General features: G+C 47.5%; 1 protein-coding gene across 7 annotated transcripts in view; it reads left to right on the forward strand.

Moving 5' to 3' along the window:
- The first annotated feature begins 4,365 nt into the window (after positions 1-4,365).
- Positions 4,366-12,610, forward strand: part of ACOX3 (acyl-CoA oxidase 3, pristanoyl) — a 48,004-nt gene continuing 39,759 nt past the window's right edge. For 2 of the 7 annotated variants that reach the window (XM_082606731.1, XM_082606735.1), the window contains exons 1-3: positions 4,643-5,064; positions 11,365-11,520; positions 11,826-12,056. In XM_082606731.1, coding sequence (XP_082462857.1) covers positions 4,990-5,064; positions 11,365-11,520; positions 11,826-12,056 — 462 coding nt within the window. In that variant the 5' untranslated portion in view covers positions 4,643-4,989. The other 5 variants (XM_082606733.1, XM_082606734.1, XM_082606736.1 and 2 more) reach the window with 5 other exon arrangements.

Here is a 12,610-nt window from a genome sequence, read left to right on the forward strand (position 1 = left end):
GTTTGCGTCATGGGGGCGGGACGCCGCGGCCGGAAGTGAAAGGGAAGAAGACGGACCCCCTGCCTTTCCTGCTTTGGATTCATTAGCATTATTCGACTGGGGAGTTCGGGGCTGAGGAATTTTTTTTAAATTTTATTTTGTTTTATACAGCAGGTTCTTATTAGTTATCCATTTTATACATATTAGTGTATACATGTCAATCCCAATCTCCCAATTCATCACACCACCAGCTCCACGCCCCGCCGCTTTCCCCCCTTGGTGTCCTTACGTTTGTTCTCTACATCTGTGTCTCAATTTCTGCCCTGCAAACCGGTTCATCTGACCATTTTTCTAGGTTCCACATATATGCGTTAATATACGATATCTGTTTTTCTCTTTCTGACTTACTTCATTCTGGGGGCTGAGGAATTTAACCTTTGCTTTATTCTGCGGGGAAACATCCAAGGGTGTCGGTGCTGGATAGTAACATGACAAGAGCTGAGTTTTGGAGAATTCTGGAGGTGGTGTATTTATGGAATCATAAAGGTCAATCCTGCATCCGACGTCTGATTGTCTCCCTATTGTTACCGATCAAAGTCATGGAGCCTATGTTTGTGAATGTTCAGGGTTGTCTTCTAATGAAAGCTCGCGCGTCTCCGGTTTTACTCTGGCGTGCTTTCTCGTGTGGGAGAGTTGCAGCTGGTGCGTTCCTGCGTCTGACCGCTGCCCTGGGGTGTTTATTAGGACAGGTGAACGTCACCTGTCACCTGCGTGTTCCCAGGAGGAGCAGAGAAGGGCGGGTACTGCGGGTTTAGGCCAACATCACCTGCACAGTCTGCAGAATCTAGTGATATCCCGAAAACCTCAAAGATTCTTCATTCTTTTTGTACATTATAGTCCCTCAGTTGGGATTTTCCCTAAAGGGTCTCTGTCAGAATCAAGGAGTGAAAACTAACCCAGATCATGTGATTTATCAGAGAGAAGAGCAAAAACCAAATGTCTGTTGAATCACGTAAAAGATAAATGAATGCTGAACCTCATAGTCTTTGACCATGGAGTTGATTTTCATGCTATCTGTATTGCTTTCCCAGGGCTGCCATAAAAAATTACCACAAACTGGGTGGTTTAAAACAACGGAAATTAATTCTCTCACAGATCTGAAAGCTCGGAAGGGGAATCTATCTCTTGCCTCTCAACTTCTGGTGGTCGCCAGCAATTGTAAGTGTCCCTGGGCTTGTGGCCACTAACTCTAATCGCCGCCTCTATGGTCATGTGGCCTTCTTGTGTTTCTCTGTGTCTCTTCTCCTGCAAAGACCCTATTTCCAAATAAGGTCACAGGTACGGTGGGTTAGGACTTTGGCATGTCTTTGGGGGAGACATAATTCAACCTCTGCCGCTATCCAAAGATGTTTAGCCAGGTGGGATAGCCAAAAGATTAATAATTACAAACGTTGTTAGTTGCTAACATGTGGAGGGACCTGGGCTATGTACTGAGGACGCAGGGCGAAGTAAGATCCTGCCCTTGACGAACCTTCAGGCCGACAGAGGAGGCAGACAGGTAAGACAATGATCAAGGAATATGAAAAGTGCAACAGTCAAGATATACGGGGTGCAGAGGCTGCAGAAGGAGGGAAGTTTTTTTACACTATAAGGCTCCTCTGGGACTTTCCTGGTGGCGCAGGAAATCCGCCTGCCAATGCAGGGGACATGGGTTCGATCCCTGGTCGGGGACGATCCCACATGCCACAGAGCAACTAAGCCCGTGCGCCACAGCTACTGAAGCCCGCACACCTAGAGCCAGTGCTCCGCAACGAAAGAAGCCATCGCAATGAGAAGCCCACGCACCTCAATGAAGAGCAGCCCCCACTGGCCACAACTAGAGAAAGCCTGCACGCAGCAACAAAGACCCAATGCAGCCAAAATAAATTAATTAATTAAATAAAAAATAAAAATAAAAGCCCTTGCCTGCTGATTGGCAGTGAGTAGTTGGCCTTTGGACAGGAGTCCACCTTCTCCCCTGGTAGTTGACTCCTGAATAAAGCAACCTTTCCTTTATACCAACACCTGCCTCCCAAGTATCAGCTTTCAAGTGGCAAGCAGTTGGACCTGAGTGCAGCAATGTGATGTCATAAATCCAGAGGCCAATGTTTAGGGGGAGGTGGAAAATTCCAGTTCGATGGGGGCAGTATCGCTGCATAAGCTCATGCCAGTTCCCTACCAGAAGCCCACACATTGAATCAAAATTGCAGATAACCTGCCTCTTGGGCTCCTGCCTCCGACGTCCCACACAGGCTGGTTCCTGCCTCCCTTGCCACCTCGTTTCCCTTCCCTCACCTGCTAAGCCCTGCACGGGGCGCTTCTTGTCCTTGGAACTTGGAAGCTCATTCCCCTCTCTCCCACTCTGTTCCCTCTGCCTGGAATGCTCGTTCCCTATCTTCTCCCAATTAAGAGCTCAGATTAAATGTCCTCTCCTCAGACGGGGCTTCCCGAACGACACCACGCCCTGCCAAAAAAAGAGCCCTCCAGACACCTCATATCTTATTGCCCTGTTTTGTTTTCTTATAATTATCCAAGCGTTGTAGTGTGTTTTGTTTCCTTACTCTGGAGCACAAGCATCTTTAGGTCAGGAACTCTGTCTGGCTTGTTTGCCACCATAACCCTAGCTTAGTTTTTGGCACACTGGACACACCCAATGATAATTTCTGAGTGAAAATGTCCGTGAGGGAAAGCAGTGTGTGAGAGCCAGGCTTAGGTCAAGGTTGCAAGCCGTGGCCTGGGGTTGGGAGTGGTCTCAGAATACTGCTAGCCTAGAGAACTTCCAGTGAGGATGGAAATGTTCTATGTCTGCATTGTCTGAAACAGTAGCCACATGTGGCTATGGAGCATGTGAACTGTGGCTAATGCAACTGCGGAACCTAATATGAAATGTATTTAACTAATGCACATTTGAATTAAAATAGGCGCATGAGGCTAGTAGCTACTGTATTGGACAGTGTGGCTCTAGAGAGACCCAGGTGGGACTCCCAAACACCTTCCAGGCTGGGTCCTCAACATCTAAGTGCCAGACACCGGGTGGAGCGGGGAAAGCAGCGGCTGAGGCTTCAGCGGGAAGGCCCTCTAGGCTCTGAGTGTCCTGAGTGCCAGCCCTATCGTGCTGACTGAACATGGGCTTCATGCCACTTCAGTAGGGGCCCATCCTCCCCATTACTTTCTAGGTCCTCAGCCAGACACTCCCCTGATGCCAAGCCTCCTTCAGTATTTAAACCCTTTGAATTGTTGGGTTTATGGTTTCCAACAATAAATTCTTTCATTGACTCATGCCTGTAACATTTGCCATGAAGATCAAAGCTTTGGCCCTTTCTGTGTGCATCACATACAAAACCATATTGCATTGCATAACTCTTTCCCAATACCATTCTCAGCTGCCCACTACTTGATGTAGATTTACTACGGGGAAGGAGGTTGGTGCTTGTGGTCCTGGCAGAGCTGTGACAGGACCATATTTGGTACCAAATCATCACGGCCCATCCCAACCCAGTGACCTGGTGACTCCTTTCCAACCACTCTTCAGTGGATCCTGAACTGGTAAGGGAGGTGGTGGTGGTGGGAGAGAAAGGAGGAAGGGGATAAGGAGAGATAAGTGGCCAGAGTTTTGGAGGACACTTTAGTGTTAACAATGTGTTCAAATAATTGCAGTTACCAACAATGGCCAACAGAGCAAATGACTCAAAATGAGCAGGGAATGGGTGTGCCCAACAGGGTGGAGTGGGACAGATGTCAAAAGGACAAAAGTGGGAGGATGGGGACTGACGGCAGAGCCCCAGCAGAGGACAGCCAGATCATCGTTAGCTGAGTTACCGAAAGAGCTCGCACCCTGCCCTACTGCTCACACCAGCTCCTGGCAGCTTTACCAGGAAGTAGCTAAGAAAACATGTGCAAAACAGAACTCCCTTTCTCTTCCCCCAAGTGGCTCCTCCTATGTCGGTCTCCATGGCATCTTTACCTACCCAGCAAACAACCCTGAGTAATGGGTGAACCCTTCTTCTCTCCCCGCCTCGCCACTGCCCAAAAAGTCATTATGTCCACCCAATTCCACCTAGAGATGTCCAAAGCACGTTCCCTGTCAAAGGCACGTCAAGCAGTGTCCTAAAACCAGAGAGGGAACAGAATCCCCGGGATTCTTCTGCAGGAAGGTCCACTGGGAAGAGCGCCAGGGACCGTCGGAGGAAAGTCCCCCGTTTGCGCGCAGCCTCAGCGGTCTCTGCGCGCGGACGCGTCCTGCGTTTCCCGGGCGACGGGGCGGGCGGCGCGTTGAGATGACGTCAGGGGGGAGGAGAACCGGGGCGGTGCGGACGGCAGGGCCTGTCTGCGGCTGCGCGCACTCCTTGTCGTCTGGGACTTGGGCCTCGGTCCTGGGGACGAGCGTTGAGCGCTTGCTGTGTGCGCTGGGCGGTGCGAGGACCCGCGAGCCGGAGGGCCTGGCGAGTTCCGAAGGTCCAGCCCGCCTTAGCCCGGGAGCGCGGGGGCGGCACGTGCAAAGGTCCGGGGGCAAACGTGTGTCCCGCGCGGGATTGCTGGGCGCAGAGTCTGCAAGGGCCGGCGGCCGGGCGGGTAACTGCGCGAGACGTTTTGAGGAGTTACGACCTTGTCCCCTGAGGTCACCTAAAGGGAGAATGATCGGATCCGCATGTTAGGGCCATCTCTGAAATTGTCTGCAAGCGGCTATTGCCACAATAATGGCATGGACATTCCATGCCGGGAACTGCTCCAAGTGCCCCCGTGAATGGCAACAGCCTGCAGACTAGATACAGGACTAGCCTTACCGTGTTGTCATCACCCCCGAGAGGTGAAGTGACTGCCAAATTCGCCCGACGCGTAAGCTCTAGAGTTGGGATCTGACACCAGCTGTCTGGCTTCAGATCCTCGTGTGTAGCAGCTGAACCATCATGCAGTACTGTTGGTGACCTCAGGCAGCATTTTGCTGCTTAGGATCCTGGCATTTGGGGTGGGATGTGCCTGATCACGGCGTTAAAACCGTGGACAATTTACTCCACTCTGACAAGCTACGGTTTCCTCACGTGGAAAGTGAGAGTACTGATTATACTGGGGTTGCCAGCACCATGGAGATCAACTATTCAATCTCTGTTAGCAACGTGTGAGATGAACACACCCATCCACACGCAATGTTTGCTCAGTAATTGGAGGTTATTATGATAGATGTAATAGGAGCAACGAGAAACGAAAGGGTTCGGTTGGCATTAAAGAGATGCAACGGGGGGTGGGGGGGAGGAAGGCTTGGAAACTAATTGGATTATGGGGCACAAGGGAGAGGGGAATTCCAGGATGACACTTGGGTTTATAGATCAACTAACCCTTGGGCCACTGGCAGCAAAGAACTGGCCCTGCAGGAGGACAGGTAGAGCCGGGGGCTGAGGGTGCGTTCTGTGCCGAACATTCAGAGTTTGAGGACCTCTGGAACTTGAGAGGAGAGGGGTGTCCAGGAAGCTGCCAATGAGCACATGGGGCTGGAGGTGTGGAGTTGGGAGCCCTTGGTGAATTAAGTCAATGTAAACGGATGAGATGATGCAGGGCGAGAGTGGCTGAGGCCCAGTCTGCCAGGAGACAGAAGAGGAGCTGCAGAGGGAGGAGAAGTGTGGTGTTCTGGACCAACCAAGGGATGGGGCCACCTGCAGGGAAGTCCAGAAAGGTACAAAGTTCCCTTGGACTTTGTAGCTTGCATTTGGGGGCACTTGGTCTCTGCCAAGAGCTGTGCCTTACTTTATTTTTAATTTAACCTATTTATTGAGCTATAACTCACTGTACAATTCACCCATCTAAAGTGTACAGATCAGTGGTTTTCCCTATCCTGTATTCACAGAGTTGTGCAACCAACCCCACTGTTTAATTCCAGGACATGTTCACTCCAAAAGAAACCTTGGACACATTAGTTGTCACAATCCTTATCTTCCCACCTCCGCAGCTCCTGGCAGCTGCTAACCTACTTCCTGTCTCTTTTTACCCTATCTGATCATTTCACTTAAATGGGATCATGCAGTCTGTTATCTTTCAAGTCTGACTTCTTTCACTCAGCATCATGTTTTCAAGGTTCGTCTACATTGTAGCATATGCCAGTACCTCCTTCCTTTTTGTGGCAAATAATATTTCATTGTATGGAGAGACTACATTTTATTGATGAACATATGGGTTCTTTCTACTTTTGGGTTATTATAAATGCTGCTATGAATATTCTTATACAAATTTTTGTGTGGATATTTATTTTCATTTCTCTTGGCTATATACCTAGAAGCGGAATTGCCGGGTCATGTGGTAGCAGTATACTTAAGCTTTTGAAAAATTACCAAATTTTCCAAAGTCACTGCACCATTTTACATTCCCACCAGAAATGTATAAGGGTTCCAGTTTCTCCGCATCCTCATCAACACTTGTTATTATCTATCTTTTTGCTCCATGGCCATCCTAGGGTATGCAAAGTGGTATCTTATTTTGGTTTTGATTTGCATTTCCCTGATGGCTAATGCTGTTGAGAGTCTTTTCATGAACTTGTTGGCCATTCGTATATCTTTGGAGAAATGTCTATTTGAGCCGTTTAAGTTGGGTTTTTTGGCTTTATTATTAAGTTTTAAGATTCTTCATGTAGCCTGGGTACAAGTCCCTTATCAGTATATGACTTTTAGATCTCTTCCCCCATTCTCTGGGTTGTCATTTCACTTTTTTAAAAAAAATTTTATTGGAGTATAGTTGATTTGCAATGTTGTGTTAGCTTCAGGTGTACAGCAAAGTGAATCAGTTATACATATAGCCACTCTTTTTTTTTTTAAAGATTCTTTTCCCATATAGGCCATTACAGAGTATTGAGTAGAGTTCCCTGTGCTATACAGCAGGTTCTTACTAGTTATCTATTTTATATATAGTAGTGTGTATGTGTCAGTCCCAACCTTCCAGTTTATCCCTCCCTCCCCCTTCCCCCCAGTAACCATAAGCTTGTTTTCTACATCCGTGGCTCTACTTCTGTTTTGTAAATAAGTTCATTTGTACCCTTTTTTTTAGATTCCACATAAATATCATCTGATATTTGTCTTTCTGTGTCTGACTTACTTCACTCAGTATGACAATCTCTAGGTCCTTCCACGTTGCTGCAAATGGCATTATTTTGTTCTTTTTTATGGCTGAGTAATATTCCATTGTATATATGTACCACATCTTCTTTATCCATTCTTCTGTTGATGGACATTTAGGTTGCTTTCATGTCCTGGCTATTGTAAATAGTGCTGCAATGAACATTGGGGTGCGTGTATCTTTTTGAATTATGGTTTCTCCGGGTATATGCCCAGGAGTGGGATTCCTGGATCATATGGCAACTCTATATTTAGTTTTTTAAGGAACCTCCATACTGTTTTCCATAGTGGCTGTGATAGTGACCAGGGTTCTGGTCACGTCCCCAACCAATAGAAATTGATCAGAGGCCAGACAAGAAATTCAAACAAGGCTTTATTGGGACCCCTGCTGCAGCAGGGGAGAGCAAACAACAGGTTCCCTTGCTGGCTCGCTCCCTGAGCGGATGCGAGCTGCTTCCTTATATGGGGTGAGGGTAGGGGTGTGTACAGGGGTCGAGCCGGAGGGGTGGCTTAGGAGGTTTGCCCACCCCTTAGATGGGGTTGAGTGCAGGGGGCATGCTCAGGACCCTGCTTTTGCTCTCACCACCGTGCTTTTGCTCCCGGCTCTTCAGAAGTGGCATTTGAGTGTTTTGGTCTTTTGTATATTTTGTCCAGAATTTGCCCCAACTGCCCATGCACGCAGTTATCTTTAGTCCCATATAGTTTCTTTGTCTTTTGTTGCTCAAGGAGAGGTGTGTCCATGTGCAAGCACTGCAGCAAAGGGTCCCAGGTCCCAGGCCTGTCTCAGCTATACCAGTTTACATTCCTACCCACAGCGTAGGAGGGGTCCCTTTTCTCCACACCCTCTCCAGCATTTATTGTTTGTAGATTTTTTGATGACGACCATTCTGACCGGTGTGATGTGATACCTCATTGTAGTTTTGATTTGCCACTTCTTGATGGTGTCCTTTGCAGCAAAACATTTTCATGAATTTCAAAACATTTGATGAAGTCCAATATGTATATTTTTTCTTATGTTGCTTGTGCTTTTGGTATCATCTCTAAGAAGGCTTTGCCTATCTTGAAATTATAAAGATTTACTCATATGTATTTCTAAGTTTATAGTTGTAGCTTTTACATTTAGATCTGTGATCCATTCTGAGTTAATTTTTGTGTATGTGTGTGGAAAGAGTTCAACTTCATTCCTTTGCATGTGATTATTCAGCTGCCCCAGCACCATTTGGGAAAAGACTGTTTTTCTCCGTAATTGTCTTGGCACCCTTCTCAAAAAGCAATTGACCCTACATGTTAAGGTTTATTGCTGGACTCTCAATCCTATTCCATTGATAAATATGTCTATCTCTATGCTAGTACCACAGTGTCTTCATTATTGTCACTTTGTAGCAAATTTTGAAATCAAGAAGAAGTGTGAACCCTCCAACTTTGTTTTTCAAGGTGTTTTTGTCTATTCTGAGTTCCTTATATTTCTATATGAATTTTAGGGTCAGCTTTTTAATTCTTGCAAACAAAGCCAGCTGGAATTTTGACTGGGATGACACTGAATTTGTAGATGAGTTGGGGAATATTGCTATTTTAACAATATTAAGTCTTTTGATCCGTGAACAAGGGGTACAAGACTTCCGCCACCAGGGCAGTCTTATTTAGGTCTTAGATTTCTTTCAAAAATGTTTTATAGGCTTCCCTGGTGGCACAGTGGTTGAGAGTCCGCCTGCTGATGCAGGAGACACAGGTTCGTGCCCTGGTCCGGGAAGATCCCACATGCGGCGGAGCAGCTGGGCCTGTGAGCCATGGCCGCTGAGCCTGCGCGTCCGGAGCCTGTGCTCCGCAACGGGAGAGGCCACAACAGGGAGAGGCCCGTGTACTGCAAAAAAAAAAAAAAAAGTTTTATAGTTTTCAGAGTACAAGTTTTGCACTTCTTTTGTTGAATTTATTTCCAAGTATTTTATCATATTTAATGCTGTTGTTGATGGAATTGTTTTCTTAATTTCATTTTTGAGTTGTTCATTGCTAGTATATAGAAACCAGTTGACTTTTGCTTACTGATCTTGTACCCTGCAAACTGGCTAAACTGATTTATTAATTCTAATCGTTTTTTGGAATTTCTATATACAAAGTCATGTCATCTGCAGATAGAGATAGGTTTCTAATCTGGATGCCTTTAATTTCATTTCTTGCCTAATTACATTGACTAGCACGTCCAGTATAGTGTTGACTAGAAGAATTAGTGGACATCCTTGTCTTGTTCCTGATCTTAGGGGAAAGGCATTCAGTCTTTCATATTTAAGTACAATGATAGCTATGGGGTTTTCGTAGATGCCTTTTATCAGGTTAAATAGCTTTTATCAAACTATTTCTAGTTAATTGAGTTTTTGTCATGAAAGGGTGTTCAATTTTGTCAAATGCTTTTTCTGCAACTGTTGATATGACCATGTGTTTTTTGTCCTCTATTCTGTTGATATGGTGTATTACATGAATTGATTTTCAAATTTTGAATCAGCCTTACATTCCTAGTATAAATTTCACTTGGTCATGGTGTAGAATCTTTTTTGTATGTTGCTGGATTTAGTTTGCAAGATTTATTGAGGACTTTTGCTATATTCACGAGGGGTGTTGGTCTCTAGTTTTCTTGTGATGTCTTTGGTTTGGGTTTCAAGGGAATACTGGCTTAATGGAACACTTTACAGACATGTTCCTTCCTCTTTTTTTGTGGGGGGGGGAATGGGGGGAAGAGTTTATAGATTACTGGTATTCTTCTTTAAATGTTTGGTAGAATTCACAACCGAAGGCCTCTGGCTTTTCTTTGTGTGTCGTTTATTGATTCCTAATTCAATCTCTTTACTTGTTATAGGTCTATTCACATTTTCTATTTCTTCATGAGTCAGTTTGGGTAGATTGTGTCTTTTGAGGAATTTGTCCATTTTATGGAGTGTATTGGATTTGCTGGTATACAGTGAGTGGTTCATAGGATTCCCTTAGAATCCTTTTTATTTCTTTAAGGTCAGTAGTAGTAGTCCCTCCTTGGTTCCTGAAGTTAGTAATTTGTTTTCCCTCTTTTTTAACTGGGTCAATCAAGCTAAAAGTTTGTCAATTTTGTCAGTCTTTTCAAAGAACCAACTTCTATTTTTGTTGATTTTCTCTTTTCTATTCCATAATTTTGGCTCTAATCTTTTATCTTCTTCCTTTCTGCTTGCTCTAGGTTTAGTCTGTGCTTTTTTCCCAGCATCTTAAAGTGGTGCCTGAAGAGCTTGCCTTGGGGTCAGACTCTGGGTTCAGGTCCCTTCTCTACCACTTCTCAGCAGTGGGAGTTCCCAAAAGACAGCAAGCCTCTCTGAACTGGGGTTTTTGCATCTTTCGAGAGGGCCAGTAGCACTTGGCTCACAGTTTGGGGGGTGAAATAAGCAGTCTGTCGAGGCATCATCCCTGACACACAAGTGGGTGGTCAGATGTGCCCCTTCCCATCTTTTCCCCTGTCACACACACAGAAGACAGAGGTGCTTCACCAGTGAAGAGACCACTTTCCCATTGTGTATCAGCAACCTTGACCATCATACTCAGAGTCCGACCTCCTAGACTATTCTAATGTTTAACTAGAAGGATTTAAAGGTTCCCTTGGGCCTTTGAGAGTTGAGCTGGGGGTTCACTCCCAGGACTCTGCTCTCCTGGTGGCCCTCTAGGTCTGTGTTCACAAGCCTCTCTCATCCCTGGCTTCATTGGCCCAGGCACTGTGGAAGAGGAGCCAGTCTGCTCAGAAAATTCCAGATCGAACCTTTGGTCAAGAGAGCTGGGTTGCTCTGTTAGTAGAAGCTAGACATCCCCCGTCCAGGCTCTGGGCGGGCATCCCCCATCCAGGCAGGCTCAAGGGGACCCTAGGGGTGTGGCCAGAGTGCAATGGCCAGCACTGGCTCGACTCCAGGGCAAAGGCTTCCTGGGCCGCCGGTCTGGATGGCCCGGCAGGGGCGAGGTGTCTTTAGGCCAGGCTGTAGCACACAGAGCCCTGGACCTTGGTGCTTCACAGCGCCGGCCCTGGGCTGCCCTTTGCCCCCGTCCAGCGCCTCATCACCTTGGTTCAGGAATAGAAACGCGGAGCACTCACCTCCTCTCCGGGAGAATGGCCGTCAGCTCTGTGGTCCCCACTGGCTGTCCCTTCACAGTCAGAGCTCGTTTGCCCTTCACATCCTGCTGCACACATGCCGTTGTTGGTGATGGTGTGAGTAGGACACGAGCTGACTTGGTTCATGTGTCTGTGCAGGTGGCGGGAGCGATGGCGCCCCTTGGGGAAGGGAGCGATGACCCCGTGCTGCCAGACCTGCCCCGGGGGCCCCTGCATGCAGCCCGCGCGCGCGCCTCCTTCCCCTGGAAGGAACTGGCGCTGTTCTGGGAAGGGCCGGACATGCTGCGCTTCAAGGTGAGGCTGGGCTAGGCGGCGCTGGGGGACCCTCACGGCCGGGCAGGGTCTGCTGGGTGGCTGGGTCCTTGGCAGAAAGGTGGGGCGGGCCCTCGGGGAATCATAGGGAGCTGAGAATGAATGAACAGACAGGTGGAGCTTCCTAAGCCTGGGGAAGGACTCTCATCTCTGTCCCTGCATTTCTGGGTTAGACTGCACGTCTGAGGCCATGAGACGTGGCCATGAGAAATCCACATAAGCCAGAGCATAGCGACATTTCATACTTTACCTCCAAATCAGCCATTCCATGCCCCCTGCGTTTCCAGAAAAACATCTTCTCGGCTCTGGAGAACGACCCCCTCTTCGCCCATCCACCCGGCAGTCTCTCGCTGGAGAAGTACCGGGAGCTGAACTTCCTGCGCTGCAAGCGGGTCTTCGAATACGACTTCCTCCGCGTGGAGGACTTGCTGGGGAGCCCGCAGAGGGTCCTGGCGCTGATCCAGTGCCTGGGCATGTACGACTGGTCCCTGGCCACCAAGTTCTTCCTGCACACACTGGTGAGTCGGCCCCAGGAGAGGAGAGGAGAGGGATTCCCACTCTCACCCTGTGCCCCAGGGCCACGACGGCTCTCTGTCCATGTGGACCTAAAACACTCAGCCCGTGAGAGGGAGACAGGTGCCTTTGTGGGTTCATGGTTGTCAGCATTTGCCTGCTTCTAAAGTTTTGGGAGATCTATGCGTTGGGGAAATATTCATTTAAAGAGATTTCTAGAAAATAAGATAGGAAACAAAAGCAGAGATGAGAATGTGTGGGCAGATCTTGTGACTTTTAGTGAGAAGGCCAATGTTTTTTTCAGCCATTTATGCAAATATTTACGTGTTAAGTCCTTGGATAAAGTGCAGTGCTGTGAAGTTAAAGCCTCATAGGAACAGAAGCTTTGGGGCTTTTGCTTCATACCGAAAGAAAGAAAGAAAGAGAAAGAAAGAGAGAGAGGGAGAGGGAGAGAGGGAGAGAAAGAAAGAAAGAGAGAGAGAGAGGGGAGCGAGAGAGAGAAACAAAGAAAGAAAGAGAGAGAGAGGGAGGGAGAGGGGGGAGAGAGAGAGAGAGAGAG

The sequence above is a fragment of the Mesoplodon mirus genome, assembly GCF_964341445.2.
Source record: "Mesoplodon mirus genome assembly, chromosome: 2".
In the NCBI taxonomy this organism is placed as follows: Eukaryota; Metazoa; Chordata; class Mammalia; order Artiodactyla; family Ziphiidae; genus Mesoplodon; species Mesoplodon mirus.